General features: G+C 36.5%; 1 protein-coding gene across 1 annotated transcript in view; it reads right to left on the reverse strand.

Moving 5' to 3' along the window:
- The window catches only part of SEL1L (SEL1L adaptor subunit of SYVN1 ubiquitin ligase), a 50530-nt gene that overhangs the window by 6275 nt on the left and 16630 nt on the right, over positions 1 to 27625 (reverse strand). Inside the window, exons 4-20 of the mRNA XM_081047721.1 lie at positions 23826 to 23993; positions 22362 to 22467; positions 21356 to 21518; positions 18908 to 18961; positions 18619 to 18678; positions 16524 to 16605; positions 16005 to 16159; positions 13188 to 13244; positions 11062 to 11130; positions 9427 to 9504; positions 8286 to 8348; positions 7135 to 7222; positions 6660 to 6808; positions 5724 to 5889; positions 5095 to 5169; positions 4178 to 4350; positions 544 to 672 (exon numbers count right to left, since the gene is read on the reverse strand). Of these exons, the coding sequence (XP_080903847.1) occupies positions 544 to 672; positions 4178 to 4350; positions 5095 to 5169; positions 5724 to 5889; positions 6660 to 6808; positions 7135 to 7222; positions 8286 to 8348; positions 9427 to 9504; positions 11062 to 11130; positions 13188 to 13244; positions 16005 to 16159; positions 16524 to 16605; positions 18619 to 18678; positions 18908 to 18961; positions 21356 to 21518; positions 22362 to 22467; positions 23826 to 23993 (1835 nt within the window). The remainder of the gene's footprint in view (positions 1 to 543; positions 673 to 4177; positions 4351 to 5094; positions 5170 to 5723; positions 5890 to 6659; positions 6809 to 7134; positions 7223 to 8285; positions 8349 to 9426; positions 9505 to 11061; positions 11131 to 13187; positions 13245 to 16004; positions 16160 to 16523; positions 16606 to 18618; positions 18679 to 18907; positions 18962 to 21355; positions 21519 to 22361; positions 22468 to 23825; positions 23994 to 27625) is intronic.

The following is a 27625-nucleotide window of genomic DNA, read 5'->3' on the forward strand; positions in this document are numbered from 1 at the left end:
AGGTTCTACCAACAGCTTATTTGAATAGTTCAAGGTATTTTTAGAGAACAAAATACCAGTGGTATTTACATGTTTCACTATCAGATGAATCTGAAGTCCAACAGCCTGGGCAGTTTCTCAGGTTCTGTTACTTCTTCCCTTTTTAAAAATTCTCTCTCTTTTTTTCTTTAAAGGTTTTTGGGAAAAATTCTCTTTTTAAGGGACTTGTCTGAGTCACTGCTAGGCAGTCATCTGTTTAATGTTTACTGAATTTAGTTAATTACTGTTTCAAATTGCCATGAATTAGTCTCAGTTTTCCCTAAACCAGAAAACTGCATCAATGAAAAACACGTCAGCACTGGGAACCCCTGCCAAATGCTACCTGAAAACTGTAACTGCTTTGTGGCCACTGTCACACCTCACCTGATGTGGTCTGCAGGTACTTCACCCGGGGGGGGAAGGGAGGAGACCAGACCCTTCTCCTCTCTCCCCCAACTTTTAAAACACAAACCTCCACACTGAGGTATTACATAATTTTAACTGATAGAGGCGTGGACCACTTACGTTTGTTTCCCGTATGTACTGCCAGAAGTAGACAACGCCCAATTTGCAGAGTGCGAGGAAGACTGGTACTTGTGCATCTGGGCTGGCTTCGGCTGCCATGTCATAAAAACGTTTGGCAAGGTGAATATCCTATAATACAGGTAACAAACTAGAATTAATTTCTTCTTAAAATGAGTAAGAATAATTATTAGTTAGTTTATATATTAGGAAAATTTATTTTACCTTTCAAGTTTCATTTAAAAATTTCCCTTACCTGAAGAAAAATCCCAGGCTTCAATTGGGTAATAGTTCTTTATCTTACTGCTTAATTTTGAAAAATTTCATTGAAAAATTTTACGACTTAGCTTATGTTCCCCCAATCTGACGTCCATTGGCTGTGCAGATATGCTTCCTACATTTGAAGACTTTCAGAGTTAAATGCTGCCCCAGTGCTATCTCTACCCATAACATTGTCAACCGGGACAGTTCCAGGGGGGACCTGTACGTCACACGTTCATTTTTCCCTTCTGAAAACTTGAGTCATTGTAAGCAATTCCTGGTTTCAGGCAGGAGTGCTGATATGGAGTAGACACAGTCAAGGTGCTCCCAGGGACACCTGCCAGGATGTGTTAAGTGACTCACATCCTGCGTCTCCCTATCTCAGACACATTTCTGTAAAGGGTGAAACAAGTCATTGTTAATTTTGGCCCAGGCTGGAGTGTTCTGCACTCAGATATACTATTTAGAACGGGATGGTAGGAGTTGTGAAATTTTCATTTACCAACCTTACTTCTTCCATGCCCTATTATCAAACTCCTAGGAAAGAATTCCATGAGACACAGGAAAGAAAGGCTAAACATGAAAAATGCCTTTTTTCACGTATTTAAATATAAGCAGTTACTTTTGGCTATTCCCTATGCGCATACCTAGGGTGCACCGTTAGTTGAAAAGAGCACCTTCACATAACAGTAATGGTACGATTAGTGTCTTTGATTTAACATATATAAAACTGAAAATTTTGGGGGACTGCCATATTTTTCAAGATGATGGAGCCAACTATGTGATAACATAGGCTCTGTGTGATGAGTCAATAGGGTAACTAAATTTTATCTATCAATTAACAATTATATCCTGAATTTTTAAATTCCAATTATAAACAATCCTCATCTTATTTAATATTTAATATTTTTTTAGCTGTATTAGATGCTGGACTGATTATAGTTTTTAGTAGTATGAATATTTTTTCATTTAAAAAATAAGGAAAAATAGGAAAAGGTCATTATGTCTTATAAAAACTAATGGAGTCATTGTGATTTTTATACATAATTATTTAATTATTCTTAAAAGTTGAATCCCAGAGTTCTGTCTCCCTACTTATGCCTTTTATCATTATCTTTATTCACAAGAATTACATAAGCTATATGTTACATTACTTTACAAATTATGAAATCAGAAAAGCACATTGATTAGTTTCTTGGTTTATAACCTATTATAAAAACAGTCTGTTAGAGTTACATCACTTTAATCTTGACTGTCTTTAGTAAGTTATTACTAGGTGTATCCCATAAAAATCATAACACATACGATTTTTATATTAGTCATCAAACATATTAATTTTATTTAAATTAAAAAATGAAGTAACTTTCTGAAAGAAACTAAGTCTGACCTGGCTGACTGATCTGACAATGAGGAGAGGCTTCAATAACTACGTTACACGGCAGAGATCTCCCATAAACTGAACGCACTCAGCCTGCACCTCCAGAGTCTTGATCCATGATATTTAAGTACGTAATGTTGTTGTCAATGAGAAACATCAAAACTTACATATTGGAATTAAATTAAATTCATATTCAAGTATGATAAAATAGAAAGCACTTTGACAAAAACAGTGCATTAGCAAAACCAAATGAACAACTTTCCCTAAAGCACATTAGGTCAGAGTAAGGGGTATAATTAGCTATTTGATAAGCTGTGGTAAAGTCTTTTAGATATTCCTCTCAGAACCTGAGAAACTGAATCACTCCAGTGATCAGGAAATACATCTAGATTACATATCTCTAGATTACTTTCTAGAGACAAAACTGAAGAGGGACCTAACCAACTTGTCAGGTGGTAGATCATTAAAAGTAATTTTAATGACAGGTCACTCTGATCTTTGACAGGTGTTATGGCCTAAATGTCTGTGTCCCCCATAAATGCATGTGTTGAAAGTCTACCCTCTAAGGTGATGGCATCAGGAGGTAAGGTCTTTGAAAGATAATTAGGATTGATGAGGTCATGAGGGTAGAGCTCTTGGGAATGAATTCGCATTATTATAAGGGTCCCAAAAGAGCTTTCGGCTTCTCTCTTGCTCTTTCCTCAGGTGAGGACAAGATCAGGAAGATGGCTGTCTATTACCCAGAAAGTGAGCCCTCACCAGACACCAAATCTGCCAGCACCTTGATCTTCAACTTTCCAGCCTCCATAAGGGTGAGAAATAAATTTCTGTTGCTTAAGCCACCCAGTCTATGGTATTGTTAGAGCAGTCCCAAATGAATAAGAAAGCATAGAACTCTAAAGTAGTTTCAAGAATTAAGTGACTCTGCTATAATAAAATTCTTTCCATTCCCATATACTAATTTATGTGAACAAGGTTCCAGTCATACATTTATACAAATGAAAAATAGAACGAATGCTAAATTGACTCAATGATACTTAAACTAATTAAAAATACTGCCCTATTCATCTCGGTAAAAAATGCATTTTCAATAATTATCACAAAATGTAGAATTTCATCAAATTTATACTATTATGTTGATCCAATCAACAGTAATATTAACTGATCAACTGTGATTAATAATATCTCAAAAATTTTTCTTAACACATAGAGCAGGATATATATAGATAAATCACAGGATATATACAGATAAATACAAGAGTGAGTGGTAAAAGACGTAAGCACTAAAAAAATTACATTAGCATACAGTCTGGGAATAGTAGACTGAAAATATAAATTCAGGAAGGAAAATATACAATGTGCAATTAAAAATTTGCTGTGCGTTTTAAAAAAATTAATGTGTATCAAATATAATTTAAATCAATTTAATTTAATCATTTTATTAAAAATTGTTCATATTTAAAATAGCTAGAATTTAAACCCTTTGAAACTTATGATGAATAATTTTAAGTGTCAACTTAAAAATGTACACAATAATATAGTTTTTCAAAATTCTCTTAAGGGTACACAGGCGAAAAGGCCATCGGTCTAAAGAATGTTAGACTTTATTAGGAAGAATAAAGAACCAGAAATATGTTTATCAATAGCAACCACCTTAATTCATTTCAAAATAATTTAGAAATAATAGAATTTGTCTGAAGATGGACAGACAGTTTCTCAGACAAGGAGTTATCAACAGAGGCAGCACTGCATTTCTGTTTTCATGAATCTGTCTTTGGGTTACTATCCTCAATACAACAGTATGGCTATTTGTGTGCATGCTGGAAGATGGGAGAGACGCAAGGGCAGTCTTCTGAAATATCACAGAACTTGGTTTCACAACTTGGTACCTAAAATCGGAGCACATTCCAACGAAAGTGTATTTTCTATAAAAATGCAGATGTTCCTCACAAATCACAACTTTTATTATTCAAACATTTGTTCTGAGGCCACGCTCACCTGTTTAATGCCTAATCCTTTCTCATGCATGTATCCTAGGTTAAACATAGCTTGTGCACTGTGCTGCTGCTCAGATGCCAGCCGGTAGTGAATAAATGCAGTCTCATAATCCACGTCAGTGCCAAATCCATAGAAATGGTAGTCTCCAAGCTTAATTCTAGCCACAGTATAGCCTTAAACAACAGAGACAAAACTGACAATAAATAAAGTGTGTTTAAAACAGACCAACTGTTATTTCTCTTCCTGTTAATGTGCTTACAGGCAACAGAATTTTAATTTATAGTACACAAACTGACAAAAAATCCTTGAGCCACTCTATAAATTCAGTAAAAATTGAAACTCTTTTCAAGAAACTTTGTAATAGTCGGGAAGAGATAAATCAAGGAGGGTGATACTCTCTATTACATGAATAATACTCTTCAAATGATATGCACTATTTAATCATGTTCTTTACATTTTAAATAGTTGAACTAGACCATTGTTTAGGCTTAGAGACGAGACCGGCAGACAATGTAGAGAGTAGTATGTGTGAGAAATAAATAATCAAAGAAAAGTAGGGGGAAAAGTTAAAATGTTTTGGGTTTTAGACTAATATTCTATTACATATCCTATTCAATTGTCATTTTACACAATATACTGGCCTCAAACTAAAAACCAGACAGTAAACCATAGCACGCTATAAATGTCCAGTACAAAGATCTTATAATTCCATTTAGAAACCCTGGGACTAGAACTTCCAATTTAAGAACAAATACCAATCACGATGCAAACAAATTAAGCAATTGTTAGTATGTCTGCTTAATTTTAAGGTGATGAATGATATGATTTAATTTTTATGGGAGATTAAAAAAAACCAAAAAACAATAAAGAAAGGTCCCTGGGTGAAACTTATGCTTTAGAATAACCCAAGCACTCACCTTGAGAGGCAGCCCTGTTCCAGTGCAGCAGAGCTCTCGGATAAGTCTCATTCTCACCCACAATGGTTGCTTCTCCTACAGGGAAAGATGTAACACAAACCAGGAATTGAAGGAAAGACACTACGCTTTCAGGCTTCATTTACTAACTAGGGTGAATATGAGGAGCATAATTTAAATAAGAATTCGGATATAATAAATATTAAGTGAAAAAAGTACTGTACAGAAATTAAACAAGTATTAGAATAATATATTGAGTTCAAAGATCACTGTAGTTAGGACAACACGACTTCCTATTTTATCCATAAAACCAATGAGACTGACTACTGAACCACTTCCAGGGATCTACATACTGCTAGAGAAACAATATTTTTGTACCTGCTGTATTTTGAAAAAAATGTATTTACTGAAAACAGGTGATTTTACGATGACTGTCAAATCTATTTCTTCTGTCATCTCTACAAAACTAACCTTGATGGCTTAGAGATCTGAGGTAAAATAACTTAAGCATGTGTAGTGAGTTCTATTTACAACAACAAAAGAAGTTTTTTTGTGGCTTTCACTATTAAACAGGTTAACATGATGTGAACCCTAGTATTCTAAAGACCAGGCAGGACTAACGTGAACCTTACTCTGATCGAGAATGAAGGCTGCATTGCTTTGTGCCACTTCGTAGCCTTGTTCGGCCAGCAGCAGGTACTGGATCACTGCGGCATTGTAGTCGCCATCTTTGTAGCTGTTATAGGCCGTCATAAGCCTCTCGGACCAACGGCCCCGTTCACATACATTCTTAAACAACTGTGAGAACAGGAAAGAAAAAAAAGTCAATAAAAAGTAAGAAAGATATTCCAGAAAATCATTTTTCACTTTGGCTACAAGTGACTGTTAATTAAGCACGCTCTCTGAATGTCTGGCAGTTTGATTAAACATATATAAAAGTCTGGGATATTTATTTGAAGCTTTCACTTAGTCTTTAGAATAGTTTATATGAATAATAGCAAACAATTATACACCACTTACGTTGGCCAGGCGCTGTTTGAGTGATTTATGTACAGTACGTGTATTCACTCACTTAATCCCTCATGAAGTAGTGCATGGGGGAGCATTCTACGAGGTAAGTCCTATTTAGTAGCCCCATTTCACAAATGAGGAAACTAAAGCACAGAGAGGTTTAGAAACTTTGCTAAGCATTTATCAATGCCATTCTAAAGTGCCAGTTATGAAAGTGCTGAAGAGGAAAACTTCCAATTGGGAGATATCAGCTTTCCCCTCTGCAACATTCATTTAACATACACTTTTTTCACACCATGTCTCAGACACTGTCTTACATGGTAGGGAGACTGCAGACAACAATACCTGTGCTTATAAACACTGATTCTAGTAGGGAGGGATGAAAGAAATAAATAAGTGTGATGGTAACACACAGACCCTCAGTATACCAACGCTAGTAGGCTGAGTCTGTTTCTACTCGAGAAGAAATCACACAAAAGAAAACCAGAATTAAAATGGCAGACTTTTCTATTGGGCAAGTGAATTTCCTGCGTAGAAGTTGGTAGAAAAGCCCTTACCTCCACTGCATTGTGACATGACCGCATCACACCTGTGCCACTGGCATGCATTTGTGCTAGGTTATAGAAAGCCAAGATATGGCCTCCTTGAGAAGCTAAATTAAAATACTTCAAGGCCTGTTTATAATCCCTCTTGACTCCAATGCCATCTGTAAGGAAAATCACATGAAAGGTCAGGAATAGTCTTAAGTAAGATTTAGCTGAAGCATTAGAGAAGCCTTATATAGGAGTAAAACTAAATGAAATGCAGAATTCTTATTAGGAAAGATGTGACTCTTATTAGTATGGATCTGTGTATTATTGATAATAATAAAAGTACAATTTACAATAAAAAACAGGATGCACAAATTATTGAATTGGGAGAACACTAATCAGGCAGAATTTGATTGCTCTCATTTCCATAGCATAATGACATCTAGTGGAAACAGGTAATTTAGATCTCAGCGTATCTATCCTTAATTCCAACATTACTTACTATAGTACATAGAGCCAAGCTGCAGCTGCCCATCCACCCAGCCTTGTTCAGCAGCTTTCTGGAAATACTTCAGTGCCAGATCATAATTCTGTAGAAAAAGAGGTCACATGATCACACGATGAGAAAGCTCAAAAGGCTGACATGCTCAGAAGTTAGAAGGAGATTCCTTCATTAAAAAGACTTAACAAAGCACACATAAAATATCGTCCAAGAACCATTAAAAGGACTACCTTCTAATTTTTTATATTATACAGATGGTAATATACTTTAAATCATAGAGGGATTAATATTTAAGATGTTGAAGAAAGCAAATTAGAGTTTTTGTGAAGTAACTGGCATGTTCATTCGGGGAAAGTATAAACAACACTAGTGGAACACAAGGACAGGATTTAAGAAACAGTCATATCTTTTCTACTAACCAACCAATCCTATTTAAGCTTGAATTTTTCTAATTTTAAATAAGCATAATTATTCTCTCCTCATTCGTTCCTTCTCTGTGTACATACTGAACACTATGATTATTAGATTTCAAATACCATACGTATCCACAGAAAAAAATTGAAACAAAGATCAGTACTGAATTTTAGTATCCTCAAATGACTAGAAGGAATCAAAATGAGACCATATTACTGTCTCTTGTGCTAGGGAATGCCAATAGATTAGAATCCTAAACCTAGCTCTTAGTTTCAGACCCAAATTAAAAGAACTTACTGCTTAGAGAGATAGAGGGGGAGGGAGAGGGGAGGGGAGAGGGGGAGGGGGGGAAAAGGGGAGGGGAGGGGAGCTTGCAGTCACAGAACTCCAGGGAAGAAAGGGTTTAAGTGACACAAAACCAAAGAAGTTGACATTTAGGAGGTTACTGGTGATCTGTGTAGAGCAGTTATGTGAGGCAGAAGTCTGACTACTATGAGCTAAAGAGTGAATGGCAGCTGCTAATATAGTTCATTCTTTGGAGAAACTTGGCTTTGCAGTGAAGGGCCACAGAGAAGAGAGGTGGTAGCTAGAGGGCAAAGGATGGAAGAGAAAGTTTTCCTCCTCCTAAATAGGAGACACTTGAACACTTTCTTAGGCTTTAGTGACAAAGTAAGGAATCCTTCCCTACCTCATCCGCTGATTGCTTGTTAAAATCAGAATGTTAGATGAAAACTTACAACTTGAACTCCTCTCCCATAGAGGTAAGCCATTCCAAGCCCACTCTGTCCAACTGGGTTGCCCTGTAAACCAGAGAGAAAAGAGTGAAAAGGGTCATTAAAAAGTAGGCAAGAACAATTGCCTGCAAAAGAAATAATTTATTACACAAGCATATTCAAAACATGTCTTAGCACGTTTCAATTCAAAACAAATTTGTCTCCTTCCCATCAGGCTAAACATAATACTGACTTTTTGAGATTTGAGGGCTTTCAATAATTTGCTGAAAAGAAGCAAATGGTAAATTCATTTAGAATTACATTTTGGTGACTTACCCTATGACCATCTGTTCCAAGAATTTATGATATAAAACATGATTAATGTATGTCATCTTTTTAGGATAACAAGTCGGTCACTTTTTGGGTAGTTCTTCATTGGTAACCTCCCTCCCCAATAAAGAAGAAGACAGCATGGGGTAGAGTCAACGACCATATCATACATAGCAGTAATACTGGGATCAGGTGGCAAAGATATGCTTAAGGTTACTAGAGGGTCACAAACCAAGATAATCATTGTTTTGAAATCTGAAAGAGAAAACTCTAGAATTCACCTAAACTCAGAGAGATGGAAGTCATCTTTAACAAAGTGTCCCAGCACTCCTTTCGGAAATACTCAACTACCATTTGGAACTATAATAACATGTAGATGGCAAAGGTTAAGTGTATACACTGGAGGCATACAGGGTCTTAAGTACTCATATGTTGCTTTCCCTGGGCCAAAGAAAGCCTAAATTATGTATTGTGATTATCAAAAATACCCAATTATGTAAGGTTTAGACCACAAATTTCAAGACAGATAAAGTAAATAATAGAACTCTCAATTCCATTACTAAAATCAATATTTCCCTGATCAGGAAACTTCTCAATGAAATTTAGAAAGAGTTTTACTATTCAATAATCTGATTCCTAAAAAAATAAATGAATTGCTTTTTATTAAGAAGGTTTTTTTCCACTCAATTCACTCACATGAATCATATTTACATAAATGCTTTCAATAATTTATGGCATGAGTTGGTTTTGATTAATCCTTCAATATAATAAACTTATTTATTAAAATAATAGTAATATGGTATACATTTCAATACCCTGAGTCCAGAACTCTTACCATGTCAGCAGCTTTCTTAAAGTAGTGAAGAGCTGTCTCATTACTCTGGGGTACAATATCACTTCCCTCTGAATACATCTGGAAAACAGACCCCCAATTTTATTAAGAGCTATAACCCTCTCTCCAATTACATTTTCCTCCTATCTTGCCTCATTTTGGTTTCTGTTAGATCTCAGGAAATCTTTCAACAAAATTTAAAATTCCCCACAGGATAATTTAGAATTAAAAGCAAAACCTGAAAAGTAGACATTTTTATATTATTATACATTCTATCATATCAAATTTATGACTTACCTATAAACATAAATATATAAAATCAATTTATAGATCAATCTCAGGAGAAATCTTTCACCCCAATATGAATCTTTTTTCTCACTCTGCTCTAGGGCAGTTAAATGGCTGATAAATTGCTTGGGATCAGTGATTAAATGGGGTAAGGAAAACTGTCAGCAAAATCTCTCCTCTACCACTACTTTTCTTAGGATAAGATAAAGTTAAGTTCAGGAAAAGCAATAACTAAAAGGTTATTTTAAAAGGTTGCAAGCACTGAATGAATAGAGCATGGGTATGGAACATGATGAAGGACCAAGAGAAAGAACAGAATGACTAACAGTTTTTATCTATTTACATAATACGGAAACGACAAAGGACATCGTTTTGAGGTAGGGCTACTTAGTAATTCAGAGCAAAAATTGAAAGGGTGGGGCAGCCAGTTAGCTCAGTTGGTTAGAGTGCAGCGCTCTTAACAACAAGGTTGCCGGTTCGATCCCCCCATGGGCCACTGTGAGCTGCACCCTCCACAACTAGATTGAAACAACTACTTGACTTAGAGCTGATGGGTCCTGGAAAAACACACTTAAATAAATAAAAGTTAAAAAAAAAATTGAAAGGGCTCAAATGAAAAGCTGTTAAGTGCTTAATAAAAATGGTGAACACCAATGTCTGTGCTACAGTGGTTGAAATATCTGAATGTAAAGTTCTCAGACCCCAATTAATTAAATGTGATCCTGTGGCAAATACTGATCAGATTTTTCTATTTGTAAAACCTTTGAGATATGTTCTTATATCTGACCCTCCTAACCTTAGGATTTGGATACAGACGAAAATACCCATTGGTTTACACTGTATTAGTTTAAACCAACGAAAAAGGAAGTTATGCGATTGGGCCACGACATAGGGAATGTATTCCTTATGAAGTGTCTCCTTGCTTGAGAAAAGGACTGCACTGAGAGGTGGGTGACGGCTATCATATCTAACACCACTAAAAGGTCTGCAGACAAGTTCCAACTAAATCTAACTGCTTCTGTTCAGCATGGAAGTTAACAGGCAATTATGACAGACTGGCAGAAAACGGCACAGCATAAATTCTTCATCATCACTGCGTATGATACATAAAAAGTAGGAGCTCAAACAGTGAGAGCTAACTGCAAAGCAGAAGTAACATACTGATAAGCAAATGCTATGGTACGTTTAAGTTGCCTAGAAAAATGCTTCAGAACAGCACTGCCCGATGACAAGATACAATCATTTTATTTCCAGTTTATTTTTGGTAACTTTAGATCCTGAGGATAACATGCACTGACTATGCAAACACCTCTTGCTATTAGCATAATACAGTCCCAGGATGTACAGTACCTTTCCCAAGAAGGCCATCGCATGTGAATTGCCAGCATTAGCTGCTAAATTGAAGTAGTCAAATGCTCTCTGTGAGGAAAGAATTTATTAAAATAATTAGTTTTTAGTAGAATCTGCCCTTGGCCTTTAACCAAAATAATTATTTCAGGAACATTTAAAAAATCTTGTTATATTGCAGTATCTCAGTTGAAGTGAATGGCAACATGATATCTATTGATTGCTCAAGTTGCCCACCCCGCTCCCTCACATCCAATCCATCACTAAGTCTTGTTACTTTTACCACCAAGTACACCTTAAATCCATCTACTATCCTCCATTACCACAACGCTAGTCTAAGCTGTAATCTTTCTCACCTGAACTTCCAAAACATCCCCCCTCCCTGATCTCCCTGCTTTTATTCTTGGGGTCATCCAAAGCGACTGTCCTTAAGTCTCAACATGCTGCTCCTTACAGCCCCGGAACTGTTGCTGGGAATACACTAATGTGATCAGACACTGTCCACCTCAGTACTGCTGAGTCTTGCTCTCTGCACTCTGGGCATACCAGCCTGTTCCTTCCTGCCTCAGGACTTAAGCACACACTGTTCTTTTGGGCCAAGAATGATCTTCCCTCCAGGCTCAGCTTCAATGTAATCCATCTATCCTCAGAGACAACTGTCAGCTCCCACTCATTAACCTGTTATTGGCCGTTTAATTCTCCTTAGTAACAACTACCCTTTATTACATATTTTTTGGTGAGATCATTTAAAAAACACCTAATGCTTCTATTAAACTTGAAACTCTGTAAGGACTCAAGGACCAAAACTACTCTGCTCAGCACTGTATTCTGAATGCCTAGCAGTGAATGGCACGTAGTAGGAACTCAGATATTTGTTGAATTATCTGCAGTTATATATTGGGAATTCCTTTTCTTTCTTCTGCGAAGCTGGTGAAATAATTTATCGTGCCGTTGCTTCGTAGGTAGGCAGCATACACCATCACAAATATCTCAAAACTTGTGTGTAGAAGGTATGCAGCAAACTCTTACCCAGAATTCTGTTCTCTTGCGTAACATTTTTATTAATCAGTTCATCTGATGCTTCACTGGCCTAATGACATACATTTTAATGACTTAAAGACAATGAAAGTTGTCAAAATGCCATCTTATTTTTAAAAAGGCATAGATATTTGGACGTTATGCTCTAGCAGAGGAAACTAAATTACATAATTAACTAATTTACAACAGACAAAGGCCATAAGGAATACAGATATTCAAGAACCATAACTGTGGTACAGGACTTTTTCCTAGAGTGGGGTTGGGGCTGGAAGAGATATTAGGAGAAGACATACTGGAGTTGAGTCCTGGAGGATGACTAGGAATTAGCTATATGAAGAAAGAACTTGGGGTAGTATTTACTCTAGACAGAGGGACTAGCTAGCATTCCAGAAGTCTTGAGAGAGAGGTTTTTGATATTTTCAAAGACCTGAGAAAAGGTCATTGTGTCTGTGACTCAGAAAAGCAAGGGACTGGTGAGGTAAACAGAGATGGGTACAGGGCCTTGGAGGTCACGTTAAAGGTTTTGGTCTTTAAATGAGCTGAAATGGTGAAGCTCTCAAGAGTCACAAGCAAGGGAACCACATGATCAGTGCCAGGCTGCTGCTTAGGAAATGCAAACAGTAGATGACTCACACAAGTGATAGGTGTACTGATGGAAAAAAGGGAAGAGATAAGCGATATTTAGGACATAAAGCAGACTAGATATAAATCTGACAGCTAGACTTGTAGAAACTCAACAATGAATTGTCTTCAGTTCTGTGAAATGTTTTCTAACAAGGGTTTTAAGACATCAATCACATACCTATAGAAAACAAAGACTACATACACACACACACACACACACACACATACATATGGCAATACTGAGAACTAGGTTTTAGAATTAATCAAACCTTTCCCACCCCTATGAAGTATTATCACATTTTTATTCTTCAGCTTCGCAGGGGTTAGTTAGATCGTGATAGTTCAATTTGTGATGGTTGTCTTAGCAACACAAGCTTGACACTGTTACTGACTTAGCAGGAAATACATCTGGAGAATTATTTCTTGCTACAACCGGAAGTGCAAAGCCCTAGGAACAGGAAAGTTACCTGATGATTTTGTTCTACTCCACGCCCTCCATGCAGATGTAGCTGTCCCAGACCAACCTGAAAATTAACAAAAAATTAGGCAAAAGTACATGGTAGCATCTGGAGTGTAATTAAATTAGACCAACAAGAAATCACATGGTTGTAAAAAAGTTTCTGTTTATAATTCAAAAAATGAAAGGTTTAGACTTAACTCCTGAAGATACATTACTTTAACCTCCCTTTTTTAAAACCTAAAAATGTCTGCTTTTAATTATATGGTATCTTTCTGAAATGGAGGGGAAATAAAGGCATTTTCAGACAAAACTAAAACCAAATTTGTCAACAATGAACCTATTCTAAAGGAAATATTAAGGATCTTCGTTAGGAAGAAGGAAAATTGTCCCGGGAAGCTTAAAGATGCAGTAAGAACTAAAAAACACAGGCAGGGCAAATTTCTGAGTAAATCCAAATTATATGGACTATATAAAAGAATAATATCTTGTGGGGTTCAAAAATATGTAGAATTAAAACACATGTAGACACTCAAACCAAAATAGGGCAAAAAAGGAGAGAAAAGAAACATGGAAAAGCAAAATAAAAGAAAGCAAGCAAGATAGAAAATTTAAACCCAAATATATCATTAATTACTCCAATTAAGATTGTCAGAATGGATAAAACTTAAAACAAGTCATACGGTGCTTACAAAAGACATAGCTTAAACATGAGAAGGTTAAAAGTACAAGGTAGAAAAGGTATTGCATGTATATACTAACCAAAAGGAAGGATTTTAGCTATGCTAGTATCAGGCAAAGTATGATTTATAGCAAAAAAAAAAGCATTTCTAGAGATAAAAGTGAACATTTCATGATATAAAAGTTACTTCAACAGAAAGGTTTAAGTCTGTATGCACTCAACATGGCCTAAAATATATAAATCATAATTGATAAAACTAAGATGAGAAAGAGACAAACCCACATTCAGAGAGGGAAATTTAAATAATAATTTTGTCTCACCACTGGACAGAAACAGCAGACAAATTCAGTAAGGATTCAAAAGATTTAAACAACAGGATTTAGGAACGTGACTATATTGATACACATAGAACACTACACCCAATGACTACAGAATTCATATTCTCTTTAGCACACAGAACATTTGCCAAAACTAAGTGATGTGGCATAAAGCAAGTCTCAAAAAAAATCTCAGAAAACTAAAATCATACAGAGTAGTCTCACTACAGTAGATTAAATTAGAAATCAACAAAAAATAAAAACAGAAAATCCCCATGTATATGGACACTAAGCAATTCACTTCTAAATTACACATGGGTCAAAAAAAAAATCACAATGCAAATGAGAGTTAAATATAATGAAAATATGACAGTGGAAGAATGCATTCTACCAAATATCAAAATCTATAAAGCTATGAAAATTCAAGACAGTATTGGCATAAGAGATATACAAGAAGACGCGCAGAGGGTGATTTGCCATAGGCCACACTGGAAAATAATAAAACGGATAAATTGTGGGATTGTCGTACAGTGAAATACAACAATGCAAAGGAATGAATTACAGCTACATGAAAACACATGCATTAATTTCAGAAACATAATGCTGAGCAAAAGAAGCTGATACCAAAAAAATAAATAAATAAATGCTGTATGACTTTGTTTTTTTACTTAAGATTTGAAAGCAGGCCAAACCAATCTATAGTGTTAGAAGTCAGCTCAGTGGGTTACCTATGGGGAGGAAGGAGTTAGTGAGTAGAATTCCAAGTAGGGGCTTTTAGGTGCTAATTATACCCACATAAGAGGCTCACTTAGTGTTAATTCATTGAGCCATACACTTCAGATTTGTGTCGTTTTCTGTATTCATGTCATAATTCAATAAGAAAAAAAAAGATATACTATACTACACACAGACTTTTTTAAACTTGAGTTTTTCATTTTATACACTGAAATCATCTTTCCACATTAAATAGTATTCTACGTGATTTTTAACGACTGCACAGAATTCCATTAATCCAGTGTCATATTTGAGCTAATAATTCCGTCATTGAGCATTTAGAGTGTTTTGAATTTTAATTGGTTTCTAATGTAAAAGCAAGATGTTTAATTGAGCAAGATAACTTTATTAAAATTTCCATGAACTAAGATTTAGATCTTTAACTGTAGTTTTTTTCTTTTTTTAGTTTAACACTCCCTTCTGTTAGTCTTAAAATTGTTCTCAAAAAGCAGCTATCGCTCATCTCTACATGTTTCTGAATCAGAAAGTACTATAAACTTAATAGAAAAAAAAAAACCACAGATGTTGAAGTTTTCCTTTTTATTATAGTATCATCAAAATAACCCATGAAACAACAATTTTATATATGGGACCTTGATGGATATCATACATTTATATTACACAAGTCTACTTCTGTCCTTGAACTTGAGAAAATTATCAGATAAGATGAGCAAAAGAAACATGAATAATAAATAGCTCTGAGGAGCATCTGAAATTCCAAATGTTCCAGAGAGTTTTTGGTTAGAGAAAGTGACAGTTTTCACCCTTGGTGCCTCCGTGAAGAGGCTTCCTCATCACTGCAAGGCTGCAGTTTTCCACTGTGGAGCACAGGAGACTTACCCGGCCGGCTTTTAGGAACTGTGAACACCCTGTCCACGTCCCAGATGAATTCAAATGGAATGTCTTGAGAGGGTGGGACTAGTACGTGGCTAATAATAATGTGACTAATAAGTGCCGAGAGCACTGAAAATGATACTTACAGATGTAAGTGCTTGCCCCAGAGACTTTATTTATATAATGCAGCAAGACACTCATGGGATGTTCAAACACATACCTGTGCTTGTACATCACCCTTTTCAGCTAGGAACTGGTAATACTGAATCAAATCTTCTTCTAGCATTCCACTGTTCATTCCGGGATTTTCCACCTCGTCAGGCAGCCGTATTCGCTGTACTACCGAGCCCCCCGTCAGTGAGATATCACTCGCAACTGAAACAGGGGGACAAAGTAATACCGTGGATGGAAGTCACAAGCACTATCCCCCAGAGAGAAGTACAAGTCTAGTCTCCAAATGTTGACAGACACTATGTTACAGGAAACTGTTTCTATGGTAGTCTATAGAGTACAAAATAGTGATCTAAAGTAAATTCAGTTATTCCCCCCACAAAATATTTAAGTGGAACCCAAAGCAAAAATGTTTAAAAACTACATAACTTCTTAATCAACTAGTGTAAAGATGATTCCACTTGAGAAAGCCATTCATGATATTTCAATAAAAATAAATGAATTTAAAATTCTTTGTGTGTTTGTTTTGTTTTATAAGATGAAAGGCAAAAAAAAAAAAAATAGATACCATGATTGGCAACGAGGCGATAATGAGTCAGTGCGGATTCACAACTCTGGAGGACGCCAATGCCAGCCCAGTATCGGTAACCCTGTAATACAACTTCAGGTGAGCAGACAGCGATTTCACATGCTTTGGCGGCATTCTTGTTGGAACCAATATGGCTACATACTCAGAATGTAGTTTTGCTGTCCTCTGATCCATGTACACTATCACCTCATTTATCCTGAGTTTAAGGTTACAGGGAAATGTATTCAGCAACTTCAACAATCAGACTACAGCTAAGAACTAGAAAATAAGTAATAAAGTTCCTAGAGCAATCAAAATAGATGCCATAAACTTTACATACGCAGTATGTACACTTTACCGGTAAGAGAAAATGACTTAGGCTCTTGCTTAGAACAGATTTTGTTCTTATTTTAGACACAATTTTAACAAAAATAGGTTAATTTTCCAAACTAGCAAAGAAGAAGGAACAGATGAGCTCCACAGGGAAGACGAGACTACTAGAAGCAGACTGGCCGTAAATGACTTCAGAATAAGGGAGAGACAGGTCATTATAAAAATGACCAGAGAACAGAAGGTATCGCTCTCTGGAGTCATTTAGCACAGACTCAAGTAATTTCACAAACTTCAACAATGCTTAGGGCATTACTGTATAATAACATGTCATATTTGATGCTCTTATTCTATAGCCACTATTTCAAAAGATTAGCAAGTAATTAAAAACAAAGAGCAACACCCTTGTTTCCCACTTAAACGTCTCCAGCAGTTTACCTTTGTACACGGACAAAGTCCAGGCGCCTGGCCATGGCCATCAGCTGTTTGTGTGTCCCGTCCACCTGCCCTGCTGATGAATTACCCGGCACTCGACTCTCTAGCCACCACCCCAAATGGCTAGTATTTTCTTACAAACACCACCTTCCCTCTTGTTGCTGTCCCTCTGCATATATTGCTCCTGCTGTCTGGACACCCTTCTGCTTTTTGCATTCACTCACTACGTATGATTTATCTCTCAGGTACCATTTTAGCTGCTTCTTTCCTCAGAAGTACCTTTTAAATCCCCCTCCTTCCAATGCCAGTGTGGGTTAGGCCCTCACTAGGTGATTCCTTGACACTCCCATGTTGTCCCATGTCTCCTTAGTTCTGTCTCCCTTTCTAGATTAAAAGCTTGTCGTGGACCAGTACTATATCTTATTCATTTTTGGAATCCCAATATATGTACTCAACAAACTTTTTTGAAATATATATGGGTGTATATATACACATACACATATGTGTGTATACATGTACATATATACATGTACATATATATGCACATATATAATTATCTAGGATCCAGCCAGTTAGCCATAAAACCAGATTTTTCTTCTTTTTGAAGTCTCATATCCCACCAGTGACCAAGCCTATAGACCCTTTCATGGGGGTCTGGTTTTTCTGCTTTCAGTTTCATTTCTGCTCAATCTATCCTTTACATTCCTATAAGAATGAATTTACGTATTCATCTGAAACACAGTGACACAGTGTTTCACTGTGTCACATTCATCTGAACCCACAGTGACATGGGTTAGAGGTCACGTGACTTACCTTAGTCAGTTTATAAAGTAGAAGGCAGGTCAGCAGAAAACAATCTAGTAGAACGATTCTTATTTTACCACTAAGCCATTTAAGTGATCAATGTTATCAGACAACACATAAGAGATAATTTATAAAGAACTTTAATAGGACCACTGGTTCTTTGTACAGTTAAATCCTTCACCAATTGAAATGTAAAATCTATGATAACCAATTTGAAAAATGATTCTGACAAATAATTCCAACTTAACAAAAACTAAAAAGCCATTTATCAGATCTCTATTTTTAAGAACGATCAACCAAATTAATCATTCGCATGAAAATTTGTGAACTCTACCAATTTTTATCCACATGTAGATTCAAGTGTTGTATCCATTAATAAGAATTTGAAGGACATTCAACTGAATATTTGATCTTAACAAATATAAGTAAATCTCCATCATGAAAGTCAGAAAAGTTGTGGCTATTTGGTAACCAAAAATCCTTCTGCTACTTAATGTTATTAGCCTTTCACTTAGGTCTTACTTACCAAAACCATGTGGGCTATTAGGTTGCCCCCAAGAGCTCCAAAAGTATAATAGACAAGGGCCTGTGAATGAACAAAAGATGCTTAACATATATTTACCCAATTCAAATAGGCACGTATATTTACTTAATTCAAACTATAGTATGTAATAGTGACGACAGGGGTTAAATGTGAAATCTCTATACCTTCCCCTCAGTTTTGCCAGGAATTTAAAACTGTTCTAGAATATTTATTAAAAATTAATAATTAAAAATACAAATTGTAGTATATAATAAAGGTTTAATAGTATTACCTTTGCCTGACTTGAATTAACACCAAGTCCAGAGGCATAGAGAAAGCCAAGAGCCTGAAATAAAACAACAAAAGTAAGAGTTCTTCCTTTGGTGGAAGTTATCTAAGATAGACATAGTTTTATGAACTATGAAAAGATGCAAAAATCTTGAAATGCTGAACAATTTGAACTGGTATAAGTATGTACAACTGTGGAATTAAAGAACCTCAGAAATGCATTTAAGACATTTAAGTTTAAATGCATTTAAGACATTAAGAAATGCATTTAAGTTTGTGAAATGCCTTTTACAAACTACACAATGAAATATAACTTTAATCAAGTTAAAGTGTTTAGCTTGAAGATTAAAGATAATTTAATAAAATATTAACTAGAGAAACAAAGCTGAACACAAACATGGCTTTTACTTGATCCTGATGAACAGCTATTACGAGAACAGAAAACTCCTAGATCGTTACCATCAATGCACAGGGGCATACACAATGAAAATCCGTGAGAGAGTGACAGGATCAACTGTCCCAGGAATACAAAGAGGCAGCAAGGGTCAAGGTAAAGCAGTCAAGGAAGAACAGTCACTTTACAATGCCAGAGTACACAACCAACCAAACGATGCATTGGTAAGGTTCCACCCTGTGCCTTCTGAGGATCATTCTGGATAACATAAAAGTATAAGATAAAGCTATAAAGGCATGTGCTATTCTCCTCAAAATCCATGAGCTCCTCTTCATTTCCCAGCTTCCTTTGCAGTTAAGCAGGGCCACGTGCCTGGGATGTGGCCGGAAGGGACGGATGTTTATTTTGGGACTGGCTTTTAAAAACATCCCCCAGAAACCTGTAGCCTTTTCTTCTCCATGGCTCAGAAGCGATATGATAGAAGCAGCCCTAGACCCTGAGTCACCATCTGAAAGAGAGTGATGCTGGCAGGAGAGCTGCATAAAATCTGGCACAACAAGAAATAATTGTAGTGTTAAGCCACTGTGATTTTGGCTCTTTGTTTCATCAGCTAGAATTAATTACCGTGGAGAGAGTCTTTTGCAATGTATAAAGCACTGCAGCATTGTAAGGTTCTATTATTAGAGAGGAAAGTATTAAAAGTATTAAACGATGCTTCTAAGCAGAATGTGTCTGAAGATAAAGAATAGATGTGTGAGTTTTATGTAAACTGATTTATACAAAGAAGGAAAAAAAGCTTTCAAAACAAACGGGAGCGATTAAGATACACCTTGTTTATAAACTAAAACGACGAGTTGCAGGCTGGTTAGGTATTCAGTCCTACAGAAAACAATGGTCACAACTCCTGTTAATGTTTAAATAGTCTGAAAATCAGCCTTCCCTTATGACTAGAATTTTTTTTTTATCTGAAAGTAACTACCACACCTTTAATAAACCTGAATTATTGGAGGCATTTTAAATAAATGTGGTGGCTCCCTAAATCCAGGTGCCAATCTTACCATTACCAATGGGGAATCAAACCGATGTATTAAATGGTATAATGCAATATAGAATACAGAACATCCCCTACAGTGCAGTCTAGCTAAAAATGAGTTCATCAGTCTTTAGTTGTGAATCCAGTCTACAGGAAATATAGAGGATGAAAAACCAAATGAAAGAACACCAGGAGAAGCAAACAGACAAACTGACGTAGGACATTCTGTAGAAAAACTGGTTCTATCTCCAACACAGGAAAAAGGAAAAAAAAAGCAAGGGGCTGGCTATGCTAGAAATAATGACCAAATATAAGGTGCAGTCCTGACTGGATTACTGGTTTGGACAAAACAGGTATAAAGAACATGGTTTGGTTCAATACCGTGTGAACATGGTTGTTTGTATCATATGATGTAAAAAATTACTGGGGTGGAAAGGTGAAGGCTGTTGACTGAAAAGAGCCCGTTATGGAACAGTAGACAGTGACATCTTATTTTAATGCAGAATTCATGTGTATCTATACAAAGAGAAAGGTCTAGGAGGGTTTGCATGCACTAACATATCACCAATGCTCATGTCTAATTGGTACATATGGGATGTTCACTTTCTCAGTTTTTTCTGGTTTCTTATACTGGACACGCACTGCTTCTGTAACAGTTTCTTTTTTTTTTTTCAAATCAAGATTAATATGAGCTGGAGCATCTGAACTTGGGGGAAAAATCCAATGGTGAGTAATGTCAGATAAAAAACAATTACACTCATGTTTCATTCTTTACAGATCGAATGTGGAAAACTACAAATATAACTGTGGCAAGACGCAACAGCAAAAATGCCTTAAGTGACCATAAATGTTCTCGGAGGGAAAAGGCTGTCTAAGACTAGTAAAATGATCTGCCACAAAATTAATGTTTAAAGATATTTTGTCTTCCAGTCTTATTTGTCAGAAGTTAGGGCATAAAGAGTAAACTGCTGTTAAAGTAAATAAGTGCTGTGTGCAGAGATATTCCCCAATGAAAGCACACTTACAGTTTGTCCCTTGGGAGAGCCTTCCTCCGTCAATTTTTCAAACATCTCTTTAGCTGCCTGGATGTTCTGTGTCAGGTAATCACCAAACAAAAGAGCATATGACACTCTCTCCAGGGCCTTCGTATGGTTCATGCTTGCTGCCTTTTGAAGATACCGATAGGCTCTTTAAATGTAAACAATTAAAAAACAAATGAGCAATATTTTGGACTTTCATTATTTTTTTTTCCAAGATCTACTAAAATGCAACATAAACAGTTTCCTTAGAATCTGCAGAACCCCTCTAACATTCCATAGAATTACTCTAATATTTTATTCTATTAAGTCATGTTACTTATGTGTATAAAAAACATTCTGGCTACTTTTTTTTACAGTTCTTTCTGTCATTCTAATATCTTGGAATAGTCTAATTACACTAATAGTAATTCTAAAAACTTCTACTAAAAAAGTTAATTAGATTTGCAATAAGAGAATTGTTATAATATGGTGTCCAGTAAATATTCCAATGATAACCATTGTACTTTTCTTTTTAAATCTTTGCACTATCACAAAAGTCAGCTGAAACTAAAGGGACACAAAATGTTACAAGACAGTTGTTTTACGTTCTTTCCAGGTGCAAATTCCTAAATTCTAGTCTTTGTCTGCAAGAAAATTATAGAGCAAAAATAAAAAAACAAAACACCTGACAACAATTCCTTGTTTGTTTTATATCATTTTAAATTCTGAATAGCGTATGCATTCTTGGTTCTTGGAAATTACTACAACTTTAGTCAATTATTGCCATTTTGCTCATTGCTCATTCTTGTGATTAGTATTTGTAACCTTATTAACTCAACAAGCTAAAATCTGATAAAAACAAGGCTAGTAAAGACCGTATATCATAGTAAATTTGTTGTAATGCCATTTAAGAAATCCTGTTTTGGGCAATACACTTTTTAAAAAGGACTTAGCTATTTATCTCTGTAATGCCGTATCTTAGGGGAGGAATGGACCTGGCAGTGCTACCTACTCTCTTTTTTGGCTTTTCTTATTGCTTCCATTGAGGATTTTCATCCCAGTCTGGTACATCATTTCTGCTTCCTGCATTTGCCGTCGTTTAGCAGCCTCTTCTTCAGCTAAAAACAAAATGTCAGATGCATTTAAATGGATTTTTATTCTATACAAATTCCTGATCAAACATCAGGGTGTATTCTTCCTTTTGAGTCATACAAACACAATTAATAATTTTTCACTATTTACAAATCTGACTCTAAAGACACATGATTTAAGTGTGGCTTTTAGCTGACAAAAGATTAAAAAAACAAACAAAACAAAACTCATTTAAATCCCTTTCTTTTAGAAAAATCAGTACCAACCTGCTTTTGGAGGGTACTTTCCTGCTAGTAATCCTAAAACTTTTTATATAATTCAACTAAAATTTCAGTAGCAGCCTATGATTATATGCCAAGGTCAGCTGAAAACAGAAAGACATTAAAACAACAGTAGTCAGAAAAATAACATTGTAGCCAAAGGACACGTTAAACTAACCTGAAATGCTGTATGTATACCCTTATAAGGAGAAAGTATTTAATTAATTTTTAAAAAGTTGTAAAAAAATTGATTTTTATTAAATATAGATCCTGATTTAATGTTCAAGTTTGTTATTTTTTTCCTATGCACTGATGTAACACTGAAAATCACAAAACTGTTATAGATTTCTCAAAAATTATTTTGCTACTGTAATATAGCCCTTTAACAGAAATCCATAACTCATTAAGAGACATCTGAATATTTCATCAGGACCAATATTTATAGACATACATAGAGGTGAGTTCTTGTACATAAAAAAAATCTGATTGTACTATATATTAGAGTACCTAATCACAATGGCCTACATCCAAAGATGCCCTATATTTGATGTTATCTTCTAGGAATGCCTAATTATCTGTCAGAGACATTATTCTGAAAATGTTATTTGGTATCACAGGAGATATGTTCAAGATTTTCTGTTGTTCTTTATTAGTTACAAAGTTTTTCCTGAAAACATACCTTTACTCATAGGAAGGTTAAATATACTGTATTTGTCAACTGTTATTTTGGCATAGCACACTACACTCAAAGTGTTTTAAAAGGTATTAATTTCTTTTTCTTCTAATCACTATAAACCTTCTCAGTAACGTTTGGTTTCCTTTACTGTCAAAAAATGTTCTACATTTATCAACTTAACCTGAGGGTTTGCAGAACAACTTGTGCACACCAATGGAAAACCATCTCTAAATAAGACACAAGTATCATAAGCTGCCCAAGTGGTAGGCTGGAAATAAGCGAGTACCGCATGCTTCCTGCGCTTACGTCCATTCTTTCATGCTATAACCACGTCATCAGCGCTTACCATTTCTGACCCGGGTGGAAGAAAGATGGCAGGAAAAGGCCTTGGAGATGCTGTGTGAGACCTAAAGCGATGTGGGCATGCCTTCTACTGAGCAATACTTACTTTCACAAAAGCCCCACTTTTCATCTGCCTTGTAGTCATAGGTTGTAGCACACCACAGCCGGCCATCTTCCCTCCCATCGGATGTACATTCATCATATTCCTTATCCAGGAAAAGAAAAGGGAAGTGGCAGGGCTCCCCATGTGCTGTGCCTTCAATGGCGGTCAGTGCTGGAAAGGTAAGAAAAAACAATCTAAACATGAACGGCACCTCTGGTATTCACGGATTTAACATCATCAATATCAACTATTAGAATCTGAAGATGAAGATCCATGATCTGTAATGGGGAACATAAAACGGCCAGCACCAGTTCTGTTTAGGGATGACCCGAGGGTGAGTCAACTTAGACAGCATGGCTAACTGACTACCCAGCTCTATACCTAGCTTAAAATTTTGGGAGGTCTTGAGATACAATTACCTTGGAATGCTGTCGACTATAAAACTCCTGCCCAACTAGTGAGCAAAAAATAAGGCAAATGCAACTGAATCAATTCCACTGCTGAGCACAACTCTCCTTTTCTCTATCTGAATGTTGTAAGTCAATTTCTTCAGTAATAGGAAGTTATATAGGAACAATGCTCCCCCAGGCAAAGTTAATTACTTATGTACTCCTCTGTGATCCCACAGCATTTTATTACAGCACTTATATGCACTGAGGTTCTCTCTTTACCATACTCTAGCTTCCACTAGACTCTGAGCTTGTTAAGGGTAGAGACCATATCTCCAATTTTGCTCTGTAAGTTCTTTCCATCTCACAGGTGCTGGGAATTATGCGAGGTGCTGGAAATGAGGTGAAGCAGACATCTCTGCTACACAGAGCTTACTGCTTAGTAAGGAAGAGAGACATTGAACAAAAGTGCAATTGATGTTATGGAAAGGAATGCCTCCCCTGTTAGGAACTGAAGTTTATACTGAACCTCAAGGATATGTAGGAGTAGGGGCTGGTTGAAAGGCTGGGGGTGGGATGGGGAGAAGTATTATAGACAGAGGGACAGGGTGTCTTAAGGATAAAATGAAAGAAAGCATGCCTGTGGGGACAGAGCCCCAGAGAGCAGTTTCCAGGCTCTTGGCCTCATGTGGAAAGGTACTGGCTTGGGTAGTAGATGGCCGTTGGCTGTGGCTAGTTGGCCATCAGCTACAGCCAGTTAGGCAATTAGCCACTGATATAACTGCCGTGGCTGTGCTAGAGAGGGGAGTCGGTCGGTTGGCAGAAAAGTGGACAGCAGGTCTCACGTCGGGTGAATCCAGCCTCCAGTGAGACCATAGTGGAATGACTCCCCTACCTATAGCTCCGTGGGTGTTCCTTTTTGGCCTCACCGTGTCCTGTGTTCTTATGTGGGGAGCGGGAGCAGAGACCTCACAGGCCGCCCCGCAAGACACATGGTGCAGTGAGCGGGGTCTCCCGCATGGCAATGCCACATTAGAGAAAATAGAGTTCAGTACATTAGAACGTGCAGTGCGAGTATGAAAATGGACAAGAGAAGAGGCTGAAGAAGCACAAATACGCCAGACTAAGGAGGGCCTAACATGTCTTATTAAGGAGTTTGGACTTCATACTGAGAACAATGCAAACTCACTTAAGAGTTTTTAAGTAGGAATGAAATTCTCACACTTACATTTTATTGAGAGAGTGGACAATGGAATGGAGAGAAGCAAGGCTGGATGTAAGGTGACCAGTTTAAAGGTTGTGGCAGTAGTCTGAGAGTTAATGGTAGCCTGAAGAGGATAATGCAATGAAAGAAGTGGAAGTATTCAGGTGATGCTAAGAAAGTAGACGTGGTACTATTTACTGACCGACTCGATGTGCAGATGAGAAGAGAGAGGAGTCAAGGAAGGCTCCCAGGTATTAGGCTTCAGGAAATGAGTAGAAGGTTGTCCTTACTAAGACAGAGAACATTAAAGGAGGAGTAGGTTACTGTGTACGGACGAAATGGATCAGGAGAGACAAGTGAAGCTTTGATTCTGCTACATTCAAGGTAGTTATAAAAACAAAACAAGTGAATATATCGGCGATAGCCAAAGAGAAAGTTCTCCAGTGTATAGATATACTTGAAGCCAAAAGTACGCATAGGAATGCTGAGTGAGAGGGAGACGAGAAGACCAGAGGGACAGGTTGAGCCTAGAACCACACAAGCTAAGTATGAACACATGGCAACGTCCACTGGTTGCTTTTACATGGAGAATTTAATTAGGCAGCAGAGCTTAGTGATTAAGAGTGTAGGTTCTGGAGTCAGAACACCTGATTCAAAATCGATCACATTTTTCATTCTAAGTGTCAGAATTGACTTCTGGCTATTAACTTAAATTACAGAGTCAGCTTCACTACACCAGAGCAGGGATTAACATTGTTTTTAAAACTGGTACTGTTTTTGTGATGGCTTTTAAAATGATAGCTTTAAAATTCTTGCAGAATTTATCCATAGAAAAAAAATTAACTGAAATTAACACTATTATGAGGACTATCTACTTGAGATAAATGGCTTAGACCAGGAAGTCCTGGTAAGTAACTTTTGGAAGACTTTAAAACAAGTCCAGAAGGTAATAGCAGTTTCCCTACTGTAATTTTCCTTGGAGAAGACAGCTGAGAGACACAAAATTTATTTCTAGTAACTTACTAATAAAAGCGCTTTTAACACTTTATTACAGAAAGATATTGTATCTATAAGTTCTGTTAATAAGAAAACTATTTAATTAGGCTGCTTGTTTGAAGTAATCCTGTACTTCCAAGCACACAGCAGTAAGTAGCATTTTAGTCAAATCTATTTGTAGTCAAAGTAGTTGAAACACAATGATTTAATATTTAAAAAGATATCAACCTCAAGACAGCTGTCATACAGCATTCATCAATTTCAGTAACCAAGATAAAAGCCCAATCAAGCAATCACCATCAAAAATCCACACACTACTACGAACGATGATTTAAAGCAAATGGTGTAGGCCAAATAAAGAGGTATTTACTGTTGGCTGGGAAATACTATATAATAATCTCTTGGGGGAAAATATCAATGTTAGGTAATTTGCTACAAGCAGACTGCTTTCACCCAAGGTTGAGAACTGCTAACTACGTACAGCTGAGAAATTACATATGTTAATGAAGAAAGTAAAGACAGGCAGACTATACTAAGGAAGGCACTGCGTTAAGGATGAACGTGTATTTTTTGGAAGAAAAATGAAATGCAGTCATACGGAGAAGGAATAAAACATTAAGATCAGTTCACACAAGTTCAGTTCTCTCCGTGAGAAATAACCAATCATTTTAAAGACGCATGCACTGGCCCCTGTGCTCAGAAGAAAGGGAAAAGCTCCCAGATACTTAGGTAACAGGCACTGCTGTCAGAAACTATTCAGAGTGAAACTTGCTCAGGAAAACTGCTTTTTAAGAACAGTGAGTTTCCCTAAATAATGAAAGAGAGTTCTTAGACTTTCAAAAGCCCAGGTCGGTGCTTTTCCACAAGGATGGTCTCCTAAAGGAGTTTCCTTAGACAAATAATTTCTCGTACAACAAAACATAAGAAACAGCAGTAACAAGAATAATCTTTTCATTAAAGTCAGGACCTGCTGTAGGCAATGGCCTTTGTCTCCTTAAACCTTCTAACTTCTGTTTAATCTGATTACTCAATTAAGGTTTGTTTATTCCTTGCCACCTCCATGTAAGTGACAATGAAGTAGGTCTAGCCATCCTATTATTTGACCAACTTGTTTACTTCAGGACCCAATTTTAAGCATAATTTGTAAATATAAACTCAGTTCCTTTAGTGCCATTCGAAACAGAGAAAGATGCTCGTTATTTAATTTTTCTTCT

This window comes from Rhinolophus hipposideros (genome assembly GCF_964194185.1).
Source record: "Rhinolophus hipposideros genome assembly, chromosome: 5".
NCBI classification, from domain to species: domain Eukaryota; kingdom Metazoa; phylum Chordata; class Mammalia; order Chiroptera; family Rhinolophidae; genus Rhinolophus; species Rhinolophus hipposideros.